The sequence below is a fragment of the Coffea eugenioides genome, chromosome 8, assembly GCF_003713205.1.
Source record: "Coffea eugenioides isolate CCC68of chromosome 8, Ceug_1.0, whole genome shotgun sequence".
NCBI lineage: Eukaryota > Viridiplantae > Streptophyta > Magnoliopsida > Gentianales > Rubiaceae > Coffea > Coffea eugenioides.
In genome coordinates, this window is record NC_040042.1 from 37426772 (window position 1) to 37448011 (window position 21240).

A 21240-nucleotide genomic window follows, 5' to 3' on the forward strand; every position below is an offset into this window, starting at 1 on the left:
AATTATTTAGTTCGTTTGAAAGTTTTTTTGGATTCATAGCATGGTTATAGACTATATACTGGAAATGTAAGGAAAATTTTTTTTCTCCTATAACCTTCGACACGTACCTTGGATAGTTTTAGGAACAAGTAAATGAAATGTCTGGAAGAAGGCATGTGTTGTGGGCATTTTTTTCAGCAGGAGAGTTTTTCATTTGTTAAGTCTAAACTGGCAAAGAAAAAAGAAGCTGCCGAGAATGGAATAATATATGAGCTGCAGTGAACATCTGCTAGTAGTTGTTAAGTCTATGTTGCAGTAGTTGTTTTGTTGTGTGGGTATATATAGGAGAAATACGTAAGACTGAATAAGTTTGTTGTGAAAGTGTCTGGTGAATAGTGAGATGAAATTAAGTGAGTGAGTTATTACCTGAAGGCGTGCTATTGGTTATAGAGAAAGCATGCTTAAAAATCTTGGGACTCATTAACTATTTAATAGCAACGGCTGAACCATTACTGGTCATTGGAAAAGGAAACATGTAATAATCACAACGGGCACACTAATGGTTTTTTCATTTTTTTGGAGAGAACATGTTTATGTTTTAAGTCAAAATTAAATTTAGTGTTGCTAAATTAATTAATTTTGTTATTTCGTTTTTTGTTATAGTCATTTATATCTTTTTTGAATTATAGTCATTTAGAAGTTTGGTAAGTTATCAAATTCAAGTGATGTGCTAGGTTTTTTAATTAGTGGACTTTCGGAAATGCTGCTAATTGATAGCTTCAACATCGTAATTACATGATCCAGTTAAATCAAAATTCCAAGAAAAAAGGATGGAAGATTTAGAGCTCTTTAAGTGGTGAAATTTGGAAAGTTATCTTCAAATACATATGAGAGAGAGAATAATTACTCCAACTATCACATTTCCGCAGGCTTTTTCCATTGGTTGTAAATGCAGCAGACCAAATCAAATTTCCACGGCAATTTTTGCATAAAATACCAAATTAAGTTTTATCATTTTAAACTCTTTTGAAGTCGAAATATACTTTTTCTGGAGTTGGAAGGAATAGTTTTAGCATTGTGAAAAAAAAAAATTTTTGAGCCCTGGACATTTCATTTGCCTTCCTAAAAAAAAAAAAATGTATTGACTTATGTTGGAAATATGCAGGAAGGCAATTGCTGCATCGAACAGCAGATTAGCGCTAATACCTGTAGTTGCAGACGCGCCACCACAGAAGACATTATGAAGGAGCTAACAATTCCAGCACTCAATACAACAACTCGATAAGAAAGAACAACTAATGGATATAGTTTTTTTGAGGTCGGCAGTGCGACAAAATTACTGTCTAGCATAGATTCCCTGCGGCGCCGCAAGAGATCTGCCTTCTTTTCCTGGGGCATCTCGGCATAACGTTTGCGACGCTTGGCATTTCTATCCATGAAGCTGGTACTACTGAAGTAAAAAACTCATGCTTTCCCAGACAGAAGGCATCTATCAGCCATAAAGCAGCAGAACATCGACAAGGCAGGAAATATGTCTTTTATTTCCATACCACACAACGTCCGTAGCAGACAAGCCATTCAACGGAATAGGCAGAAATAATAGAAACAAGGAAGGAAAAGGAAATAGCAGAAGAAGAAAGCAAGAAAACTGGAAAAGGGAAAACAGAAGATGCCAAACAAATCGACAAAAGTGGGAGTGAGCATAAAGGTCAATCAGCAACAAAAAGTTTGAATGATGACGAAGGCTTAGCAGCAAAGGTCATAAAGTGGGAAAAGAGCAAAAAAAAAGGCTAAACAAATCGACAAAAGATGGAATGAGCATGAAGGCTAAGCAGCAACAAAGAAGAGTGAATGATAACGAAGTTTTAGCAGCAAAGTTCACACAGTGGAAGAGAAGAGAGTACCTTTTAACTGTAGGAGATGGAACGAACAACCTGCATGCAAGAAACAGAAGAAACGGACCGAACGTAAACGACACGTGAACTGAGCAAAACAGCAGTGGCACTTCTAGGAAGAAATGATAAAGAACATTTCTACGAACAAGGACACATGTAATGAGAAAAATAAGTAAATAAAACCAAAGACATACAAACAAGGGGAATAGCAGTAGCTTTAAAAACACCAGCATGTAAAACAACGGTGCTAAAAATAAAGAAAGAAGCAAGCAAGGAGCTAACAAAGTGAACGCACACAACATAGCCAGCCAAGGCGCAGACAAACGTAAAGCATCTAAGCAGCAGGCACAATGGAAAAGCAGTATAGGGACAGGAGCTAATCTAACTAAGGGAAAACGCTAATAAGTAAACAAGCGAAATAAGCTCAGAACCTGGATAGGCAGGAAGCAAGAAATATAACAAAAAAAGAATCGAAAAGTAAAAATAGAACGAGAACCTCTTCCAGCTAATAGCAGCAAGGAGTATATTGATGGTGAGAGTAAGAGCCCAAAGAAATGCAACAGAACCAGCAAAGGTTGAGGAACAGGTCCAAAATAAGGTGGAGGAGAGGAAGAAAAGGCGAGAGACGCCAGCAAGAAGAAGGACTGAAAAAGCTACTCTCCACCTCTGGTCATAGAAAGTCGGGCCCAGAAGATCCATGAAAAGGCGTAAAGAGTGCCTGTGTCTGAAATCCGGGGAACCATTAAGACGGCCGAAATCAGCGCATAGGCGGGCTGGATGTATAGCTGCCGTGTAAACTGTAAGATTATACATTGATTATTGTTGGGCAGCGATATATTACAATTCTAGGGTCCTATTATCTGCTTTTAATAGGAAGCTAATAATCATCACCATCCCAATTTTAACAGCTCAATAAATACAATATAAAAAGCACGCTGCTCAGCAAAGATGCTATAATTAGTGTTGGGTTCCAATGACCTTTCTTATAAGGTTGCTAGCAGAGATGCTATGATTAGTGTTGGGTTCCAAGGACAAAAGGCGTTTGATGGAGGACGCCGATAACTTTCAAAACAAAGAAAGAAAAGAAAAGAAAAGAAAGACGTCGGGTTCCAAGAAAGAAGAAAGAAAAAAAAAATGAAGAAAAGAGAAAGAAGAAAAAAAAAAAAGATTTCCAACTCGGCCACTTTGATAACAACCCGCACGTGAACAAGACATGGAGGACGACCATGCTTTGGCACCCCCTTCCCGGTTTATATACATTCTTTAAACTAGGAGGGATAAACGCGCTTCGCGCGATGAAAATGTAAAATGCCCTGCCCAATTTTGAAGCAATAAAAATTGTAATTTATGTAGAAAAAGTACATTTTTAGTATAGGCATTTAACAAGTTTAGATAGTTAGAGCCTGTGCTCTAAATCTGTAGATGGCAAGAGGGATATAATTCATATATAATCATATGGCGTAATTCTTATCTTTATTTTAATGGGATCCTTCATACATAAAGTGCGTTTCACAGATAAAATTTCTTTTGATGCAGAAAGTGTCCTTAATAATTTTCATGCCACGAAGGACCACCAAATCCAGTAAATATATTTATAGTTGAAAATAGTTCTTCATTTCTTGGTAAATTATTTTGAATTACTATGTAGTAATTTCAGTGTAGATAGTCCAGAGTTTCCATTAACATACTGGACGGTGCAATGATGTACTTTCCTCTTATTTTCTGTTGATTCTTGTCCACACATTTTTTTGGTATTTCCATGCAGATGAAGCCAAAAACACATTACCAAGGAATATTTAGACAAAAAGTTTGGCTCCTTTGGTGTTTGCAAATCATATTCATCCCAAAGGAACTGCAATGACTAATTATTAGTTAAAAAGATAGAGAGGACATCAAAGTAACCAAAGAAACTTTTCAAACATTCACTACTAAAGCTTGATGAGTGCAGCAAGTAGGTTAACATCAATTTTGTGGCTAAACACCCATTAGCAAAGCCTGAATTGCTAAACAAATGCAATAACTTGTTGAACATTAAACTTCTAGTGCTTTGAATGGAGAAAAAGGAGTAAAAGCAAACCAAGTTGTTTTGTCTTGTTTCATTTCTTGGTTTAATGAAGTGTAGAATAAAAAAAGTAAATGAACAAAAAAACACAGTACAAAATCTGCTATGTGGAGCAACATGAGACCCATATTACAAGACTTGTCAATTTCACAAAGTTGAAACCTCTTGAATTCAACAGGAACATAGACAAAGATAACAAGAAACCCTTTCATTCAAAGGAATCTACCCTTTTATTCATGTCTTCTCTAAAACCTGACGCAGCATGCTCTTGCAAATACACATAATGCTTAAAACTATCATTTTTCCCTTCATTTGCCGAAGAATAGGGCAAAAGAAACAGGGCTCAACACTTCCAAGCAGTTTTTTTAACAAAGGAAAAACTGTAATGCAACCTCCCCAGCCAAAGTCAACTATGGACAGTTCATTTATATGGCTATAGTTCATTTATTGCAAAAAACAGCCAAGAATTTGGCAGTTACAAATAATCATCCACAAAACAAATTGTCATAGAACGGAAAAGCATCATGTTCCATATACATATACAAAACGTAAGCCATGTACAAACTGAAATGGCAATTGAGCCATATCAATTAGCAACCTAGCTACTACAAAAGTTTCCGCAGTTAAGTTCTTTAACAATGATAAATACATATTAGACATTAACTAAAAACATCTAATAAAATTGTTATCTAGAAAAAGGCTAAAAAAAAATAAAAATTACAATAATCAATTTAACATTGAGCTGCATTCCTAATCAGAAAACATGAATGTGTCACACAGGCAGGACAACAGATTCTTTCCTCTTAGCCGGCCAGCGACACGATCACTCAATTCAACGTTCTGCAGCAAAACTCAAAAGCATAGTCATAAACTGCATAAGTATGAACAAACAATACATTGCTAGTCTGCACACACTACTTATTCACAGTCAAAATCCAAACCCTTAGCTGTCTTACAATAATCAATTTAACAGTGAGCCGAATCCCTAATCAAACCAGATGAATGCCCAACACAAGATCACTTAGTCTAACATTCTACAGCGATAAAAACAGAGACATAAACATAACTACATAAGTATAAATAATCAAACAAAATACAAAATACAAAAACAATCCTAATATACCTCATGTTTAACTTCATAAACATAAAAAGCAGCCAAGCTAATCAATCGCCCGGCTTAGCTGCAAAAAGCCAGAACATTAACAAAGCCTAAATCAGGAAAAATCTCTTTTAGAGAAGAAAATAACTGTTAGTCTGCCTAAAAAGGATTAGTCCCACAATACAAACCATAAAAACCATTAACTCATTTCATTTTTTCGTAATCCAAATTCTATTCCTTCAATAAAAGAAGAGAAACACACAGAATTTGAGGTTTACACAAAATCAACAGACAACAAGCACAAAATTTCCTTCACACATCACAATCTCAAACACCAAAAGCAACTCAAAGCAATGACAAAATTTAACTGATTACAATAGTCACAAGTACAAAATTTCTGATGGAATCCACTCATTAATTGCAAATGGCTGATCCTTCAAGCCTCAGAACCACTAAGCACCAAAGCAAAACATAACAAAAAAGAAAAAGAAAAAGACAGCCTCACATGCACAGAAATGAGAAGAGATGAGGAAACCAAGCAAAAAATGCTAAATCACCCAATTAAAGAATCTCCCCGGGGAAAAAATACAACCAACAAGTCTAGATCAAAGCAACAATTCAAAAGATTAAGCACATAATAAAAATCCCCTCTGAACATAACTCATTCCTGGAAAAATGTCAAGACAATTAATCAACATACAATTTTTGGTACAGAAGGCTCGAAAATTTCACAAATCTTGAGGGAAAATATGTCTACCATGGGAGAATACCAAGAAAATTAATGGTGACTAAGTTTTACCTTTTAACTTTAGCTGCCAGATTTTCGCTAAAGCTAAACACTCAATGGAATTGCTATCAAATATACTGAAATTCTTAACAAAATAGCAGTTTGATGTCTAAACTCCCTTTTTCAGGTTTTAATCTAACTAATGAAGTTAGTGAAGTTGCTCAAATCATATGCCAAAATCATGAATATCCACAAACTTAGTATCCAAACATTTCTTGATTAAAACAACTAACCAGTAAACCACAAATCCATTGTCAAAGGCTGAAAAATTAGGAACAAGCTCTCTTATTTATTACAATAGAAACCATGGCATAAAGCAATACAAAAGATATTTTTTAGCATAAAGCACCGAAAAAGGATCCGTGGTTAAGTTTGTCAATAGAAACCAAACTTTTTTATTTTATTTTGTCATTCTCCTACAGACAACTTGTTAAGTTTATTCAGGCCTTTAGTTTCATTAAGGCCCATAAAAATTACACATAATACATTGACAGGCAACCATATCACCATACACGTAGACCAGATAGTATTAACCACAAATCCTAACTTCATGGTATCTAAGATTTGACCGTACCCTTTTTCATTTCGGGGCAGGAAGATGATAGATGATAGATGAAAGGTTGTGTCTTATCTTATGTTTAGAGTCCATCAATTCTTAGTGTAATACGTAATAAGAAAATGTAGTACGAAGAATGAAGAATGCAGTACGAAGGTAAAGGAACTGACCACGTGAGACATGGAGTAATTGGTTAGATGGCATGTCTGAACATGGACCCCTAAAAGCTTTCTCGCATCCAAAATCTTGTTCGTCGATATTCCCTGCAGTAAAATGTCCTCCAATTGGTGCACTTTGGTGGTGTTAACAGAATTGGCAGAAGGCTAGAACATGAACTTACCTGTAAGTGTCACTTGTGAATCCTCAGGTATATCTACTATTATTTCTATAACTGTAGGCATTACTGCAAGAAAGGCCAAAAGAGCTGTAATTAATCAAGACTGAACTAACTAATTGGAAGACCAAAAAAGTGCAAAAAACTGAGGCTTGTTTAACACACACACACACATCTAAAGTGCTTTCGACCAACAACATGACAATAGGTAATAGTGCCACAAAACAGAAGAGTAAAAGGGAACTAAACTCGGTGTATAATCAGTGCAATTGAGAAGTTTTGGCTCAAAAAATGTTTTGTACTTGATGCAATTGTTATGATAATATGAATACTATTCTGTCATCATGATGTTTGGACTAAAACATGGAAAAGTGACCTTTTACAATACTAAGAACCAAACAACACAAGAAAATCTCAGAATAGGAACTTGAACTGCTCTTGATTCGTGATGCAGCAATAGAAAAATGAAACAGAATTATTCCCGATGCCACAGAAAAGCTTACCCACAACATCTTCTCAATTGAAGGTGAGCAGAGAAAATGACAAGCTCTTGCTTTCTCCTCATTTATACATTGCTCAACCTAACACACAGCTCAGCACCCAGAAAAGAAAACAAAATAAAAGGAAGTCAATAAAGAATGACAAATATAGCAAAACTGAAAGACAGAGACAAATAGAATTTGCAAGAAAAACAAGAACAAAAAAATTACCTGACGGAAGAAACTCCTATCAGACCTCGCACGTAAAAGGATCTGCAGAAAAGAGGAGCTTGTTAAAAAAAATAAAAAAAGAAGAAGAAGAGGGAAATGGAGGAAATATTGAAATACCAATCTAAAGCATATATCTTCAAGTGCTAGTACCCAACATCCAATTCTTGCATCAATAAAGTGGAAATCTTTGAAACCCCACCTCACGGGCTCATCCAAGCTACAGAAATAAAAAATCTAAAAATTAAAAAGAATAACATAATCCTCATAAACAACAAAATAGTAGTAGCAATCAGAAAAGGGAAAAAAAGCAACAAAAAAAAAAGATCCGACAAGAACAGATAGTGTACTCGTTGTCTATTTTCAAAAAAAAAAATGCAAGATCTGACAAGAAGAGACGGTAAGATCTGACGAGAACAAGAATGCACGAAAAAAAATATGGAAGAAAAGGATGATTAAAGGAACAGAGAGAGAGAAACGAAGATGGTGGAAAGATCTGGAGAAGAGACGGCGGAAGAAAGAAGCGGCCGAGAGATTCTTGTGTTTTATGCGGCTAACCCTAAGCCGAGAAAGAAAATGGACACACGAAGCGCATCACGCGAAAAAGATGGGATGATCCACGTGCGCGGCACGTGAGAGGACGACGAAAACCAATCCAGGTCATCAGAGGCCTTCGGCTCTTTATCTACTTATGTTGAAAAAAAATGCAAGATCTGACAAGAAGAGACGGTAAGATCTGACGAGAACAAGAATGCACGAAAAAAATGTGGAAGAAAAGGATGATTAAAGGAACAGAGAGAGAGAAACGGAGACGGCGGAAGAAAGAAACGGCCGAGAGATTCTTGTGTTTTATGCGGCTAACCCTAAGCCGAGAAAGAAAATGGACACACGAAGCGCATCACGCGAAAAAGATGGGATGATCCACGTGCGCGGCACGTGAGAGGACGACGAAAACCAATCCAGGTCATCAGAGGCCTTCGGCTCTTTATCTACTTATGTTGATAATGCCCATTATTATTTTCTAAAAACAACATAGTAATACAATAGTACTTCAAGACCCCACCTGAAAAATAAAGAAAAAAAGAATTATAACTGATTTATTATGTATTCCAAAGCAATGTTCTAGTAGAGTGAGAAAGATTGTTGATGATTTTTGCTTCAAATTGTTGGAAGAGCTCTAAAACTTTACTTGGTTTAAAACTATCACAAATGGCTTGTTGCTAGACCAAGTCTTGTTTCTCATCTTTAGCTGCCTAAATATGTTGTCATCTTGCCATCTTCAAGATGTTTAGTTTTGTGCTATTATCACTACAATTGATAAAAGATAACACAAAGCCATATTGTAACATTTCTCCTGACAATAAACAATGCTAGCTTTTTTATTAAATGTTAAACACTCTGATCAAGAATTTTACCAATCAATCATTGCGTTTAATCAATTTGGGCATCCAGAGTTTACAAAATATTAGTGCTAACTTTTGATGTTGGTTTTCTTTAGTAAACATGCAATGAAAACAGGAAAATGAAGCCATGGTTAGGAACTTAAGGATCGCCACGAGCGAGCGAGTACCTGGAAAGTCATCCGGTTTCTGAACTTTATGGCTCTCGTGCTGGCTACATTGGTCATGAAAATGGTGGATTTTTAACTGAAGCTATTAAAAGTAACAGGCCTCTCACAATCATATTTCTGTTTGATGTAATTGAGAAGGCTCATCAACGGTTTCTTCAGACTTCAGTGCCTTCTGCAACAATCATAAAAACTTCTGGTGTGTCCTTACCCAGATGCTGCCCGGTTACATATCATTGATCAGTGAAATGGTTTCTAGTTTTAACTTCCATCAAAAAGAAACTGTGTATAAGTTGGTCTTGCTATGCTAGAGGTTTTCGGCTACGGTAGTTTGTAGAAAAAGTTTAAAAACAGTGTCCTGACAATTTGCGAAATCAAAGTGTTTATGGAAACTATGGAAATTATGGGAAATCAAAGTGTCCTGACACGTGCAATCATACTTTAGTGGTGGACCTCTTGGTTGATGATGAGGAAGACCAAATGCCTGAAGGAGTGTAGGCACTATCTCAAAGGTCTGAAAGGTTACAACTGCAGCAAGATCAATCACACGGGAGGTACGTTGAAAATGTGGTTGCTTTACCACACCACGCGACCAGGACAAGAGGCGCATTCGTGGGTGATAATTAGACATCAAGATTTTTTCTTATCAAAACTCCCGTTTAACTATCACGAAACTTTTATTTTGTTATTTTACACATTTATCATTGGATGCTGCATTATTTCTCATAGTTTAAATTAATTTTAAAACCAAAAAATTCACAAAAGGATGACTTGGGCATATTTCAATTTAATTTAATTTTTTATTTTAAATTGGAACCTAAAGCTCGTTTCTTATCATTCATCGACGATTAATCACCGGTTATAAAAGAAAAATAGCACAATTTTTAGTGTAATTTTTGTTTTATGTAATATTAGATTTTAGGGTTTACGGTTTAAGGTTTAGTGTTACGGTTTAGAGATTAGGGATATAAAATTAGAAATTTATACTTAAAATTAAACAAAAAAAAAGGGTTGCCACATCTAGCTCAGATGCAGCGATGATAATTTTTTTTTTTTAAAAGCTTCGTTGCATGTCATATGGCATATGGAGAAGCCTTTTAAAAAAAAAAAATCATTCTTTTTAGTTCCTCCAACAGCAAAAAAAAAAGGAAATTTAAATCAATTTTTTAATGACGCCTCACTTGCCAACTACGTTAACCCTTATATTAGTACCCCACCTCAACAAATACTACTATTTTTGTGATGTTTTCTTGTATGGACAATATCTAGAGAAATTCACCCTTTGGCTTGTATAATCATATACATAATCATGTACATAATCCTCAGAGAGTTAGAGCAACCAAATCACGAAGCTATTCGGCTCAATTTCAATTGGTTCAGTGGCGGTTCTTGATATTCTATCTACCGTATCTTTAACAATAGTAGTTGGATTAGCACATGTCACAACTTCATTTAGAACATTTTTTTCAGGTTACGAGAACTATATTGGTGAGCATTTCTAAGAATTCCTATAAACAATCTATGGTCTTAGGGCAAGTCTTGGTCCGTATGACGATCGAAACTGAATCCCCTGAAACTTTTTTGTATAAATAAAAAAAAAAAAAACAGTTGCGCCTTTTTTGCTCAAAGAACTAATCACACTTGAAGGCGTGGCCTTGGCCAAATAAGCCAAGTCATACAATGGGTCGGTTCACAAGGCATCCAACGGGCGGCAACTAAAATTTTTTGTTTAAAAGAAAAAAAATGTTAAAATGGCAAAATTATAGGCAAAATCAGGAACACCCAAAAAAACGCAAGAGGGGAGGAGATACTGAAGCTATTGAAGTCCCTTCCTTCCCTAATTTTTCAATCCTCCGACGGCCGCCGGATTTTCTTATCCATCGCCGGTAGCTTTTGAATCCGCCGGTAAGTTCAGAATCTCCTTATCTCCTCATGTTTTCGAATTTATGTATTAAGCATACATGTAAGAACCCGGCTGAATTTATGTATTAAGCATACTTGTAAGGAAAACGTGACGAAAATTTGTATTTTAAGCTTTTTGCTGAAATTATTGGTTACCGTATTTAGATTTGGTCACCACAACCCCTGCATATGATGTGAAAGCCTGCTCGTCTTCTTCGACCTTTTATTTTTTCTTCTCCTTCTCTTGAATCTCTGCCACCCACTTGCTGTTTAGTGAAGAGTCTTCAAAGAGAGAATTTTGGGTTAAAGATTGATTTGTTATTTCTGCCTTTCTGTGCAATTTCTCATAAATTGGATGCGGCTTTCTCATGGTGAAAGCCTCCGTTCATGGATGTCTGATGAGTCAATACGGGTTGGCTCACTCGGCCGCTCTTTTGAGTCTGGAGTTGACTTGGCCTGAATCTTCCGAGTTGGAACGAGTACTGTCTCCGGGATATGGCGGACCGGAGGGTGAAGTTCTGGTGAAGACTCAGCCGGGTCAACTCGGAGTCGGATGCGTCATTGAATTGAACCATGGATAAGGCAGGCTAGTAGTTCAGTCCTGCCAAATCCTGCTAACCAAACTTAACTAAGGTGTCTAATGTCTTGCGTTCCATTATTTTTTAACTTTCAAACTCTTTGGCTTCTGAATTGTGCAAGTGTATTTCGTCCTTAAGGGACGTTGACCAGTATGTTTTAGTTGGGTTGGAAGATAAATATTTTGAGGTTGATGTTTATGGAGTAGGAAACTTTGTGTTTAATATGAGCGCAAATTCAAGTTCGTTAAATTAGAGATTTTCTTGGGTTTGTTTTGCATGTAATGCAGTTTAGTTTGTTGCCAGTTAACTATATATTATGAAAGACTTGATTTTTATATTTCAGTATGAATGTTTATAGTCATATATCATGCTTAATGGGGGTTTTGTTGTAGGTATCAAGCACAATATTGCTGTTGTATGGTGCATTTCACTTTTATACACTAGAATTGTTTTCAACTTTCTAAATGGTTTTGAGGAATGACAGTACATGAAATTGAATTTTCCTCCTTTAATGTTAAAAGACACAGTTCATGGTAGGCTGGCTTCTTTTTCCATCATTGTTAATTTTCTCTTCCCTCAATGAATGCTAGATTATTCCTTGTTTTTATTCTTGTTTGTGCTGTAATTTTACAGTCTTTTGTTATGCCGTGTATTTATGTCAGCTGCAATGGAAGAGTCAGAAAAGAGGAGAGAAAGGCTGAATGCATTGCGTAGGGAAGCTGATCAGTCTGGAGTGCACGGCGATTCTGAGAATTGTATGGGTGCATCTTATACTCTTGCCAACCCATTGATTGAAGCCTCGGTCCCTCCATCTGTGCATCCAGAGCCACAGGCAGCTCCTAGATTTGATTATTACACAGATCCGATGTCAGCATTTTCAGCAAACAAGAGGGGCAAGGTCAGCCATCAAATTTCACCAGACTATTTCACGCCTCCAAGTAAATAGCATATTCTCGACCTTTTGACTTTCCTTTTCAGTTTGGATAGCTTTGATTTTATTTGTCCACCATTTGCTTCTGCAACATGTGTGTTTTCATCTGTCATCATCTCCCAATTCTCTAAAATGCTTTACCTATCTGGCTACTGGTGGTGTATAAATGATCAATGAAAGGTAGCAAGTCTTTTTTTTTTTTTTTTTTGTGAAAGTTCTATGCTCATGGTCTTATCTCTGTGCTTTCTAATAATTTCCATTAACAGGACCAGTTAGACCAGATATGACCAACCCTTGGGGCCATCCAGCTTATCAAGCCCAAGCCACCTACTGTGCAGATCAGAGGATGTTTCAATCTCCAGGACCATACCACAGACCTGGCCCTTTCAGGAGTCCAAGGGGAACACCAAGTCCTTTTGGCACACCAGAAGGCGGCGGATCAACCGGAACACCTACCTACATTTCATCAAACTTTTCAAGAGGAGGTAGCGTTGCTAGTCCAGGCTTTGCACCAGGAGGTAGTCCGAGTTTTAATGATGGCCATAGCAGAGGCTATGGTTGCATCAACAGTCCTGAGAGTGGGTATGGTAATTTTGGTAGCCCTTATCCTAATTCAGGGAGAGGCCAAAGTCGGTGGCTTGGTAACAACAGCCCCCAGGCTTCAGGAAGAGGTAGAGGTCGAGGGCAAGGATACAACACTCCAGTTTCAGCTAATAGTGGTAGAAGAGTAGGTTCACATGATTTCTTGTCAGCTGAGCATAATCCGGGTAGGTTTTACAATAAATCAATGGTAGAAGATCCATGGGCAGCGCTAAAACCTGTCATTTGGAGGAGAAAAGATGCTCCAACTTTTGGTACCCATGACTCCAAAAAATCCTGGCTTCCAGAATCCATTAGAGGAAAAAAGGCTCAAGTTTCAGAAGTATTGCACAAGTATACTTCTGGGAGAAGCTTTGCAGAAGACCTTGCTGCATCATTTCATGCAGCAACAAATTATGAATCTGCTGACGACAATGACGATGGCGATGACTATGTGGAATAGAAATTATGAACTGTTTGTAATTTGTATAAATAGTTTCCAGAAAGGCCTCTGCATTGTTTTTATTTATAATTTTTTTTTCTGTTTTGAACTATTTTACTATAGGCAGCCAAATTTCAGACCTGGTAGATGGATGAGCAGTTTTAGAGGGACTTGTTTATTGTTACATAATTACGTTTAGCCATGTTTGCATTCTTGAAAGAATTGAGAGTCTCTCTACTGTGTGGTTCTGGGTTTGATTTGACTGGGAAATAGGCTGCTATATATCCTTCACCTTTTATGCAAAGACATGATACATATTTAACCATTTCTTGTCCTTTTTCCTTTTCTAATTTCTGTGTTATTTTCTTGTTTGGATTTTTAAGCCCTTGTAGGGATTTCTGATCTACATATGCTGCAGAATTTAACAGCATATTTTCAACAGTTTAATGCGCTCTTGAGAATTTGGGAGTTTATTTAGAAAGAAACAGGGCTAAGTTACTCTCTGAAATCCTGTCTTTGTTTACAAAAGGACTCCTTTTTGTTACTTTTACCACGATAATGAGTTTTATTGAAAATAAAAAAGATACTAAAATCATGAAAAACCGCATTGCAAAACTAGTTTGATTTTATTGTTGTCTGTTCAGTATTGGTTCATAAATTGATCAATACTCACACCTAAATCAAGTTTAGCATAATCAAATCGCTATTTGAGCTTTTTTTTTAATATTTTCATCGCTCTTTACATCCTTCTTATCCTTAACTAATCAGGTTTAGCATAATCAAATCTCTATTCAACCCTAACTGCCCTTTCTTGGCCATGTCAAAATGAAAAAAAAAATTTATAGCAATAAGGAAACAATTAAAATCTATAAAAATTACAACAATGAGGAAATAATGAAAATATATTTTTGTCAGATTCAAATTTTTTTTTAAAAAAAAAAATTCAATCTTGATACACACAAGTGTTACGGGTCGGTTTTCCGTGCCATTTAACGGGCTGCGGCCCGTGACACGTTGGCAAGTAAGCATTTTTATTCCCATCTGAGAATACTTTCTTTCCCTAACTCCAATCCTCCAACGCCTGCCGGAATTTCTTCTTCACCGCCGAAAAAAGTAGCTTCGCAAGCCGCCGGTTAGTTCACCTCACCCTTTAATCCCTAAATTCTCCGAATTGACGTAGTTAAATATGCTTTTAAGAAGTTGCCCAAGTGAAAGAAAAAAAACTTGTAAGAAATTTATGATAGGAAATTGGAATTTTTTTGAAAAGTTAAGGTTTTTAGTGAAATTGTAGTTTCTATTTTCAGATATAGATTTTCGATTTAGGTTTAGAATTTGAGGTTGAAGATCCCAAATTTGCTGCACTTAACCATGAATCTTTCAAATTATGATAGGGCCGAGTATTGCACGAATCCAATTTGATTAAAGGGTATTGGTTATTTTTAAGCTTATTCAATGCGTTTGAAACTTTCGATGTTTATAGTAGGTCGAATTTTCACAAAGTCGATTGCTTCACTGATTGAAAGGCCAGCATGGACCTCTTCTTTTTTTTTTTTCAAGGTGGTTGTTAGTCAATTGAGCTATCAATTAAGCCACATATTTATTTGAACAAACTATGAGGGTTAAAATAGTGGTACAACACAACACATGTGATGGTGTTTCAATTATGAATTTTTAGATTTGTCAGTACTTTGTTGAGCTAATATCAGTTAGGAGTATCACATACGTGAATAAATTTGTGCGAAAAGAACAATTCGCTGTTTAAATATTGGATTTTAATAGCTTACATATGTAGGGATATCATATATTAATGTGTGTGGATATTACTTGTTCAAGGTATTATACTAGTAATGTACTTACTGGGGCGGACAGTATTCAATAAAGTGTTGAAAATGAAAGGGAAGAGGGTAAAGGAAAAAAGAAACTAGAGAAAAAGTTCTCTTAGTACAGGGTAGTAGGTGCAGGTGTTCTAAAAAAGCAATCTTTTGAAATTAGTTATGCAAACATATCAAATACAGTCGTATCCAATTTGAACTGCAGAAGAGGATGTCAGCTCGCCAGTTGAAGAAAGTTCTGGAAGAACAAGAAGCTACACAGCAGCAACAGGAGGAGCTGCTGAACCGGAACGATGAGTCTGAATCCCCTGAGTCATCTGTCCCAGCACAGAATCCCTTTGATCTTCTCATGGATGACAATGACAGCGATGATCACCACGACTCAGACAAGGTTTAATTTCCTGAATGTCATCTTATTTATTTCTTTACAAATATAAGTAGTGCAAATTCTGTCCAGTTGTGTGGTTGTGTTTCGTTATTCTTTTACTTGAATTTTGACTCAGCCTTATGCTCCCTTAGTTTCTTTGATGTACTTTTTTAGATGAATTAGACTTCTTAATATATGCTTGCTTATATGCGCATATGGCTGCTAATAAAAAAATCTCATTGATGGACTTGTAGTTATTATTTTCTACTGGGCAATCCTCACTAATCCATTAAAAGGTGATTCTGTGTTAGCAGTTAGGATCTTCCTGTTTATGTAGTAAGCACCAGTTTGAATAAGACAGGCAGATATAAGAGTTGATTCATTATTCTGACATATGCTGTACTTTTGCTGCATATGACTTTACTAATATGTCACGTGCAATTAGTTGGTAAGACATATGGGGATAAGCTCAGTCTTGAATATGATTGTAATGTATGCTAAGAAAGATATTTTATTCGTAGCAAGGATCTTTTTTTAAACATATTTTACGTATATGAAGCTGCCATAGGAATGAAGTGAGGTAAATACTGATGATTCAATTCCAGTTGGAGGAATGGGAAAAGAATGGTTGGAAAATTTTCCTAATAGCTCTGATCAAATTAATTTTTCCAGCCATTTGAGGATAGCATATTTGAAGGTTGTAACTCTTTATCAAGCTAACATTAGATATTGGGTTTGATTTTTATCATTGGCAGTTGCTTGGAATGTGTGTTCTCAGTAGCACTTACCCCGCTGGTCTGCAATAATGTGTTAGAAAAAAAGTATGAATTGCAGCCTTCATTCTTTCTCACATGGTGTTTTAATGGCATAAACCAAAGCTAAGGAGCTGAAAGGGCGTTCTAAATTGTTCTAAGTTAAAACATATACCAATAACAGATTAGCAAACTACTATGAAGAAACAGTGGGCCTTGTGGCAGTAGTTTGAATTTAACTTGTACAAGTCAATGTGAGATTTTTCTTTTATTTTAGCGAAAATTTTTTCCCTATTTGTTTGTACCCATCTAGTGTTTAGTCATAGATAATGTTCTTCATAGTTTTTTGATTCCAAGGGTGTATGGTGATGAAAGAAGGGCTGTATAATATCTTTTTCTCATTTGTTCTCTCTACATCACGATTGATGTTGTTGCAGGGAGATGAAGTGGAAGCTGCTCATGCATCTCGATATCAAAATGTAAATGAAAAACATCCTTCAATGGTAAAAGCTTCTGTAACCTCGATTTCGTTGGCAAACCAAAAATCAAAGAAAAAGAAAAAGAAGAAGTCGAAGGCAGATTTATCATCAAATGTTGAAGATCATGAAAGATCCTGTAATGTGACATTGGAAAATCTATCTCTTGAAGTCGATTCTTCTAGCCAACAGCGTATTGCTTCATATAGCAGAAAAGCCAAGTCTGCAAATATAAGTGGCAAAGACAGTATCGTGAAGCAGTTGAAACCCTCTATTCTACAAGTTGATCCCAAATTTCTCAGTGCAGAAAATGAGTTACGAAGGATATTTGGTTCTAAGGTAGTGAATTCATTTGAAAAAGGGCATCAAGCTGGAAATTCCAGGCAGTCACTTACTGGTCGGCGAGGGAGTTACAGTCATAGAAGGACTATTCTTGTTTCTCCGTCTGAACACTGGCCTCGATGGGATGGGTCTTTGTCTATGGAGCTTTTAGAGAGCAGCAATGGGGTCAATTATTTCCGGTAACACTTTATCCTTTTTTTACCCCTATCAATGGGCTTCGTTGCTATCCTGATCTGATTTTCTTTAATCCTATGACATGGTGAAAATACATGTGTAATTAGCCATTTGGTGCACTTTACGTTAAAAGGCACTGTGGAATACTATTCTAGACCTAGACACGCTGTGCATGCTTTTATGTTTAACTGAAATATGACACTATTTGTCTGGTTTATAGTTTACTATAATTTATGACAAATATCTTAACCATCCATTCTAGCACCCAGTCTCAAATTTGACTGCTGCAGCAAGTCTAGCCATCTGATTTCTTCCTAATATGACACACAAGTGCAAGAAATCCTGGTATTTGATTGTCACTTGAAGAAGCAACTTATTAATAGTAATTGGATTGAGTTCACAGTCAAGAAAGTGACATAAAATGAGTTGCCACCGTATGGATTCGTTCTGTGTACTATGGTTTGCTTTTTTAGTGGTATAGATTTAGATAAGAGAACAGAACATAGTCAAAAATGAAATCTTGTCATAATGGTTAATCAGAATCCTAGAATTAGATGAGTAGATAGTTACAAATAAAATGCTGGCATGGTGGCTGTGACTTTAAAATCAGATGTTCTGGATAAACTTTTACCTCTGGAAGCATGAGTTCTGTGTTTATTTAAGAGAAAAGCGAGCTAGATTTGAAATAATTAGTGAGAAAAAGTATGTAAATTCATGATAGATAACCATCTTTTTAGTACACAGTTGGAATCACAATGAATTCTTATATATGAGTTGCCTGTTTTTTGAATCTAAATCGGTTTCAGTTAGTTGATAAAACTGAAAGAGCTTTCAGTTAGTATTACATAACAATATTTTAGTCCAAATGATCAAGGTCTCATATTTAACTGATGTGGCCAAGTGCAACTTCATTTCATAGATCGGTTGCTGGTTTTTATATCCCCTGTTACTGGTTCTTTTTGTGCATATGTGTGTCACTTAATATAGAATGAAATTTAAAAAAAAAAAAATGCAAGGCCTAATTTGGTATTCTTTTTGTCATTTAGGTATGTACATTCACCATCTTACAGCCAAGCCCAGAGAGCATTCGAAGCTGCCAAGGCAATCCACGACCTTAATGGAATTGCAAGCATTTTGTTGCAGCACCCTTATCATATAGATTCCCTCATAACGTTGGCAGAGTATTTTAAATTTTCGGGGGAACATCAAATGTCAGCTGATGCAACAGCTAAGTGCCTTTATGGTTTGGAATGTGCATGGCACCCAATGTTCACTCCTTTGCAGGGCAACTGCCAATTGAAATATAGCCATGAGACCAACAAGCCCCTCTTCTCTACACTTTTTACTCACATGAAAAACATGGATAGGCGTGGCTGCCACCGTTCTGCTCTTGAAATTTGCAAATTATTGCTTTCTCTAGATTCAGATGATCCAGTCGGAGGCCTGTTCTGCATCGATTATTTTGCTCTTAGGGCAGAGGAGTATTTGTGGCTGGAAAGATTTTCTGAAGAGTATGGAAGTGACAACTCCCTTTGGTTATTTCCAAATTTTTCTTTTTCCCTTGCCGTTTGTCGGTTTTACCTTGAAAAAAAGGAAGACACAGGAGATGTGGATAAGACAGATGGAAAGGCTTCATCAAATGATCTCATGAAACAGGCCTTGATGCTGCATCCATCAGTATTGAAGAAATTAGTGAATAAGGTGCCTTTGAAAGAGCAGGTGTGGACAAGCATACTTCAGTATAGTTTCTTTAAATCTGAGCAATCAGGAAGCCCAACGTTGGATCACTTGATCAGCATGTATGTTGAAAGGAGTTATCTTGTATGGAGGCTTCCTGATCTGCAAAAGTTTCTTCGTGACTCTGCTCATTCAGTCATTGCAACTCTGAAAGACAAAGGAACTGATGCAAATGATTGGGCTTGCGTGAGGAAAGAGGCCTTTTCATCCGAGAAAAATGAGTGAGTATTTCTGCTGGATTTTTTTTAAATACTTTATGCAATAAAGACTTCATTTCATCCTTTCCCAGTTTGAGGTGCAGGGGAGTGCCCAATGACCTGTAGGTTATTGGTACAATTGTGGAGAAACATGATATCCCACAAAAATTGGCATCTCTTGCAATCTAATATTATTGGAGATTGCCTTTAATAAGTTGCATGTTATTATAATAGTTGGTTATTTACTAATTTATCTGGCTTGACAGGTACCGGCATCTCCTGATATCAGATTTCTCTGATTCTGTGCCAACTATGCCACCTGATAATTTGCAAAACTTCATGGTTGATCCAAGGATGAGAGAGGTCCAGAATGCTGAACAAGTTGGGGGGCGTCCTTTTCCCGCTCGTGCTCCCCGGGATTTAACAAACCGAAATGCACTAGCTGTCCTACTCGAGTCTATGCTACCTTGGTTTGACTACGGACAAGGAGAAGGCGAGCACAACGAGAATGATCATCATGACCAGGCCAATTAAGATTAGACTAAGATGTTCGGTTGTAGAGAAATGGGTTTTTAAAGCAGGGATAACAAATCTAGGAAAGATATATCAATACGAGCATTCTTTCGATAATAATAAAAGGTTTGTTTGCATTATCATCATTCATATTCTTGTTGATGGGCTGTGGAATTTAATCTTCTTTTTCGGCAATTTTCTTTTGTTTGCGTCATTTCTTCAATGCTGGTGTGATTTTACTGTACAGTGTCTTTTCTCGCTCATATGGCTTCTAGTATATGCTGCAGAGGAAAGTTGGATGCCTCAGTTAATCTGTCTTCAATCTCTGGGAAATATATGATCAATAACTTTTTAAGTTGCAGCTACGAGTTCTAGATAACCCTGAGAGTGGCTATTGCTCAAAACTCTGACTATGGTGCAAATGAAATTGGAGCAAGCATACAGTAACTTGCAAGTTATTGCTTTCAAGGTCAAGTTTTACTCATTATTGATCCAAATTAATGGATATGGAACTGTCGATTACACTCTTTCTTTTAGAGTTGTGGACCATATGAGCACATAAGCACCTAATCCTGGTATTTGGGAATGGGGGTGAGACATCCAACTAAAAGCCAGTTGAAAAGGGTACTCTAAAAAGATGCCACTTCTTCGAGTTGCATCAGAACTCAGATGAGTGAGGAAATCACACATACAAATGTTCTGTCTCCTTTTGTGGAACTGAAAAATGTCCCCGAAATTGCAACATTGATCAAAGCAAACAATCTGGTCAAAAGGGTTCATTAACGACAACTTCTCCATAAGACCACATGCAGGTTAACAAAGGAAGCAGAGTGCTAGGTTCAGGCTGCATTAAAACAGGAAAGCCTGAACTGTTCTAAGCAGGTTTTTAGACAAGATTGCTTCAACATTGCATGTTTTAGCTGATCAGGACATGAAAGAGCAGTGTAAAAGACAGTCCAATTTATTTGTCATCAAGCTAGATCAAAACGTTACTATGACAATTACTTTGCTCCAGTCAAAGAAGATGCAAGTTTAGATGCTGAATGTAGCAGCTAGATGCACAGAGCTGCAGGCACATAACTTGGAATGGTATCCACCAAGAATTGGTGCGATTAGAATGATAAAATAAGGTGTGATTGTGGAAGAACACAATACTGACGCAAAGAATAATCTGGAAAGCTAAAGCCAAAGCACACAGGGCTAAGCTATACATAATCAGCTCAGTTGCTAAACAAACATTCACTAAAGCATTTGTTCAAAGAACCAAGAAGGCCAATAAGATGAGTTATCCCCCGCATCTGCCCTTTGGAAGCTAACTTGATAGCGTGGTTTGAACTTTAAGAAAAAGAGTTCATTAACCCCAAGTTACTTTTCTTTACTCATTAATTACTTAAGGTGGCATGTATTTCAGGAAGGCTAAAAGCATATCAAG

At 36.6% G+C, this 21240-nt stretch overlaps 2 protein-coding genes and 1 long non-coding RNA gene across 7 annotated transcripts; 2 read left to right on the forward strand and 1 right to left on the reverse strand.

The window, feature by feature from the left end:
- Positions 1 to 4443: 4443 nt before the first annotated feature.
- On the reverse strand, positions 4444 to 7947 carry LOC113781287. Of its 4 annotated transcripts, XR_003469567.1 has the most exons (8): positions 7770 to 7947; positions 7540 to 7639; positions 7423 to 7464; positions 7216 to 7293; positions 6719 to 6781; positions 6549 to 6641; positions 5060 to 5117; positions 4444 to 4776 (listed from the first exon to the last, which is right to left on the reverse strand). It is a non-coding gene; the product is annotated as an uncharacterized LOC113781287 (long non-coding RNA). The 4 variants fall into 4 exon arrangements; XR_003469568.1 differs by having other exon boundaries at positions 7573 to 7947; XR_003469566.1 differs by having other exon boundaries at positions 7540 to 7947.
- A 2830-nt stretch (positions 7948 to 10777) lies between these two features.
- LOC113779819 (protein SICKLE-like) lies at positions 10778 to 13655 on the forward strand. Of its 2 annotated transcripts, none has more exons than XM_027325549.1 (3): positions 10778 to 10891; positions 12100 to 12404; positions 12664 to 13655. In XM_027325549.1, exons 2-3 carry the CDS (start codon positions 12122 to 12124, stop codon positions 13437 to 13439), a joined length of 1059 nt encoding a protein of 352 aa, XP_027181350.1. In that variant the 5' UTR covers positions 10778 to 10891; positions 12100 to 12121; the 3' UTR covers positions 13440 to 13655. The 2 variants fall into 2 exon arrangements, with proteins under 2 accessions (XP_027181350.1, XP_027181352.1); XM_027325551.1 differs by having other exon boundaries at positions 12129 to 12404.
- An 806-nt stretch (positions 13656 to 14461) lies between these two features.
- On the forward strand, positions 14462 to 20016 carry LOC113781638 (transcription factor 25-like). Its single transcript, XM_027327598.1, has 5 exons — positions 14462 to 14550; positions 15456 to 15641; positions 16807 to 17366; positions 18408 to 19319; positions 19562 to 20016. The coding sequence occupies exons 2-5, from the start codon at positions 15462 to 15464 to the stop codon at positions 19827 to 19829; spliced, it is 1920 nt and encodes a 639-aa protein (XP_027183399.1). The 5' UTR covers positions 14462 to 14550; positions 15456 to 15461; the 3' UTR covers positions 19830 to 20016.
- The last annotated feature ends 1224 nt before the right edge of the window (positions 20017 to 21240 follow it).

Bases quoted from the DNA above. Each gene is read 5' to 3' on its own strand.
- LOC113779819 (XM_027325549.1), top strand. From the start codon at position 12,122: ATGTCAGCTGCAATGGAAGAGTCAGAAAAGAGGAGAGAAAGGCTGAAT. The intron at 12,405-12,663 runs GTAAATAGCATA...TTCCATTAACAG, and splicing joins AGACTATTTCACGCCTCCAA to GACCAGTTAGACCAGATATG.
- LOC113781638 (XM_027327598.1), top strand. From the start codon at position 15,462: ATGTCAGCTCGCCAGTTGAAGAAAGTTCTGGAAGAACAAGAAGCTACA. The intron at 15,642-16,806 runs GTTTAATTTCCT...ATGTTGTTGCAG, and splicing joins ATCACCACGACTCAGACAAG to GGAGATGAAGTGGAAGCTGC. The intron at 17,367-18,407 runs GTAACACTTTAT...TTTGTCATTTAG, and splicing joins AATGGGGTCAATTATTTCCG to GTATGTACATTCACCATCTT.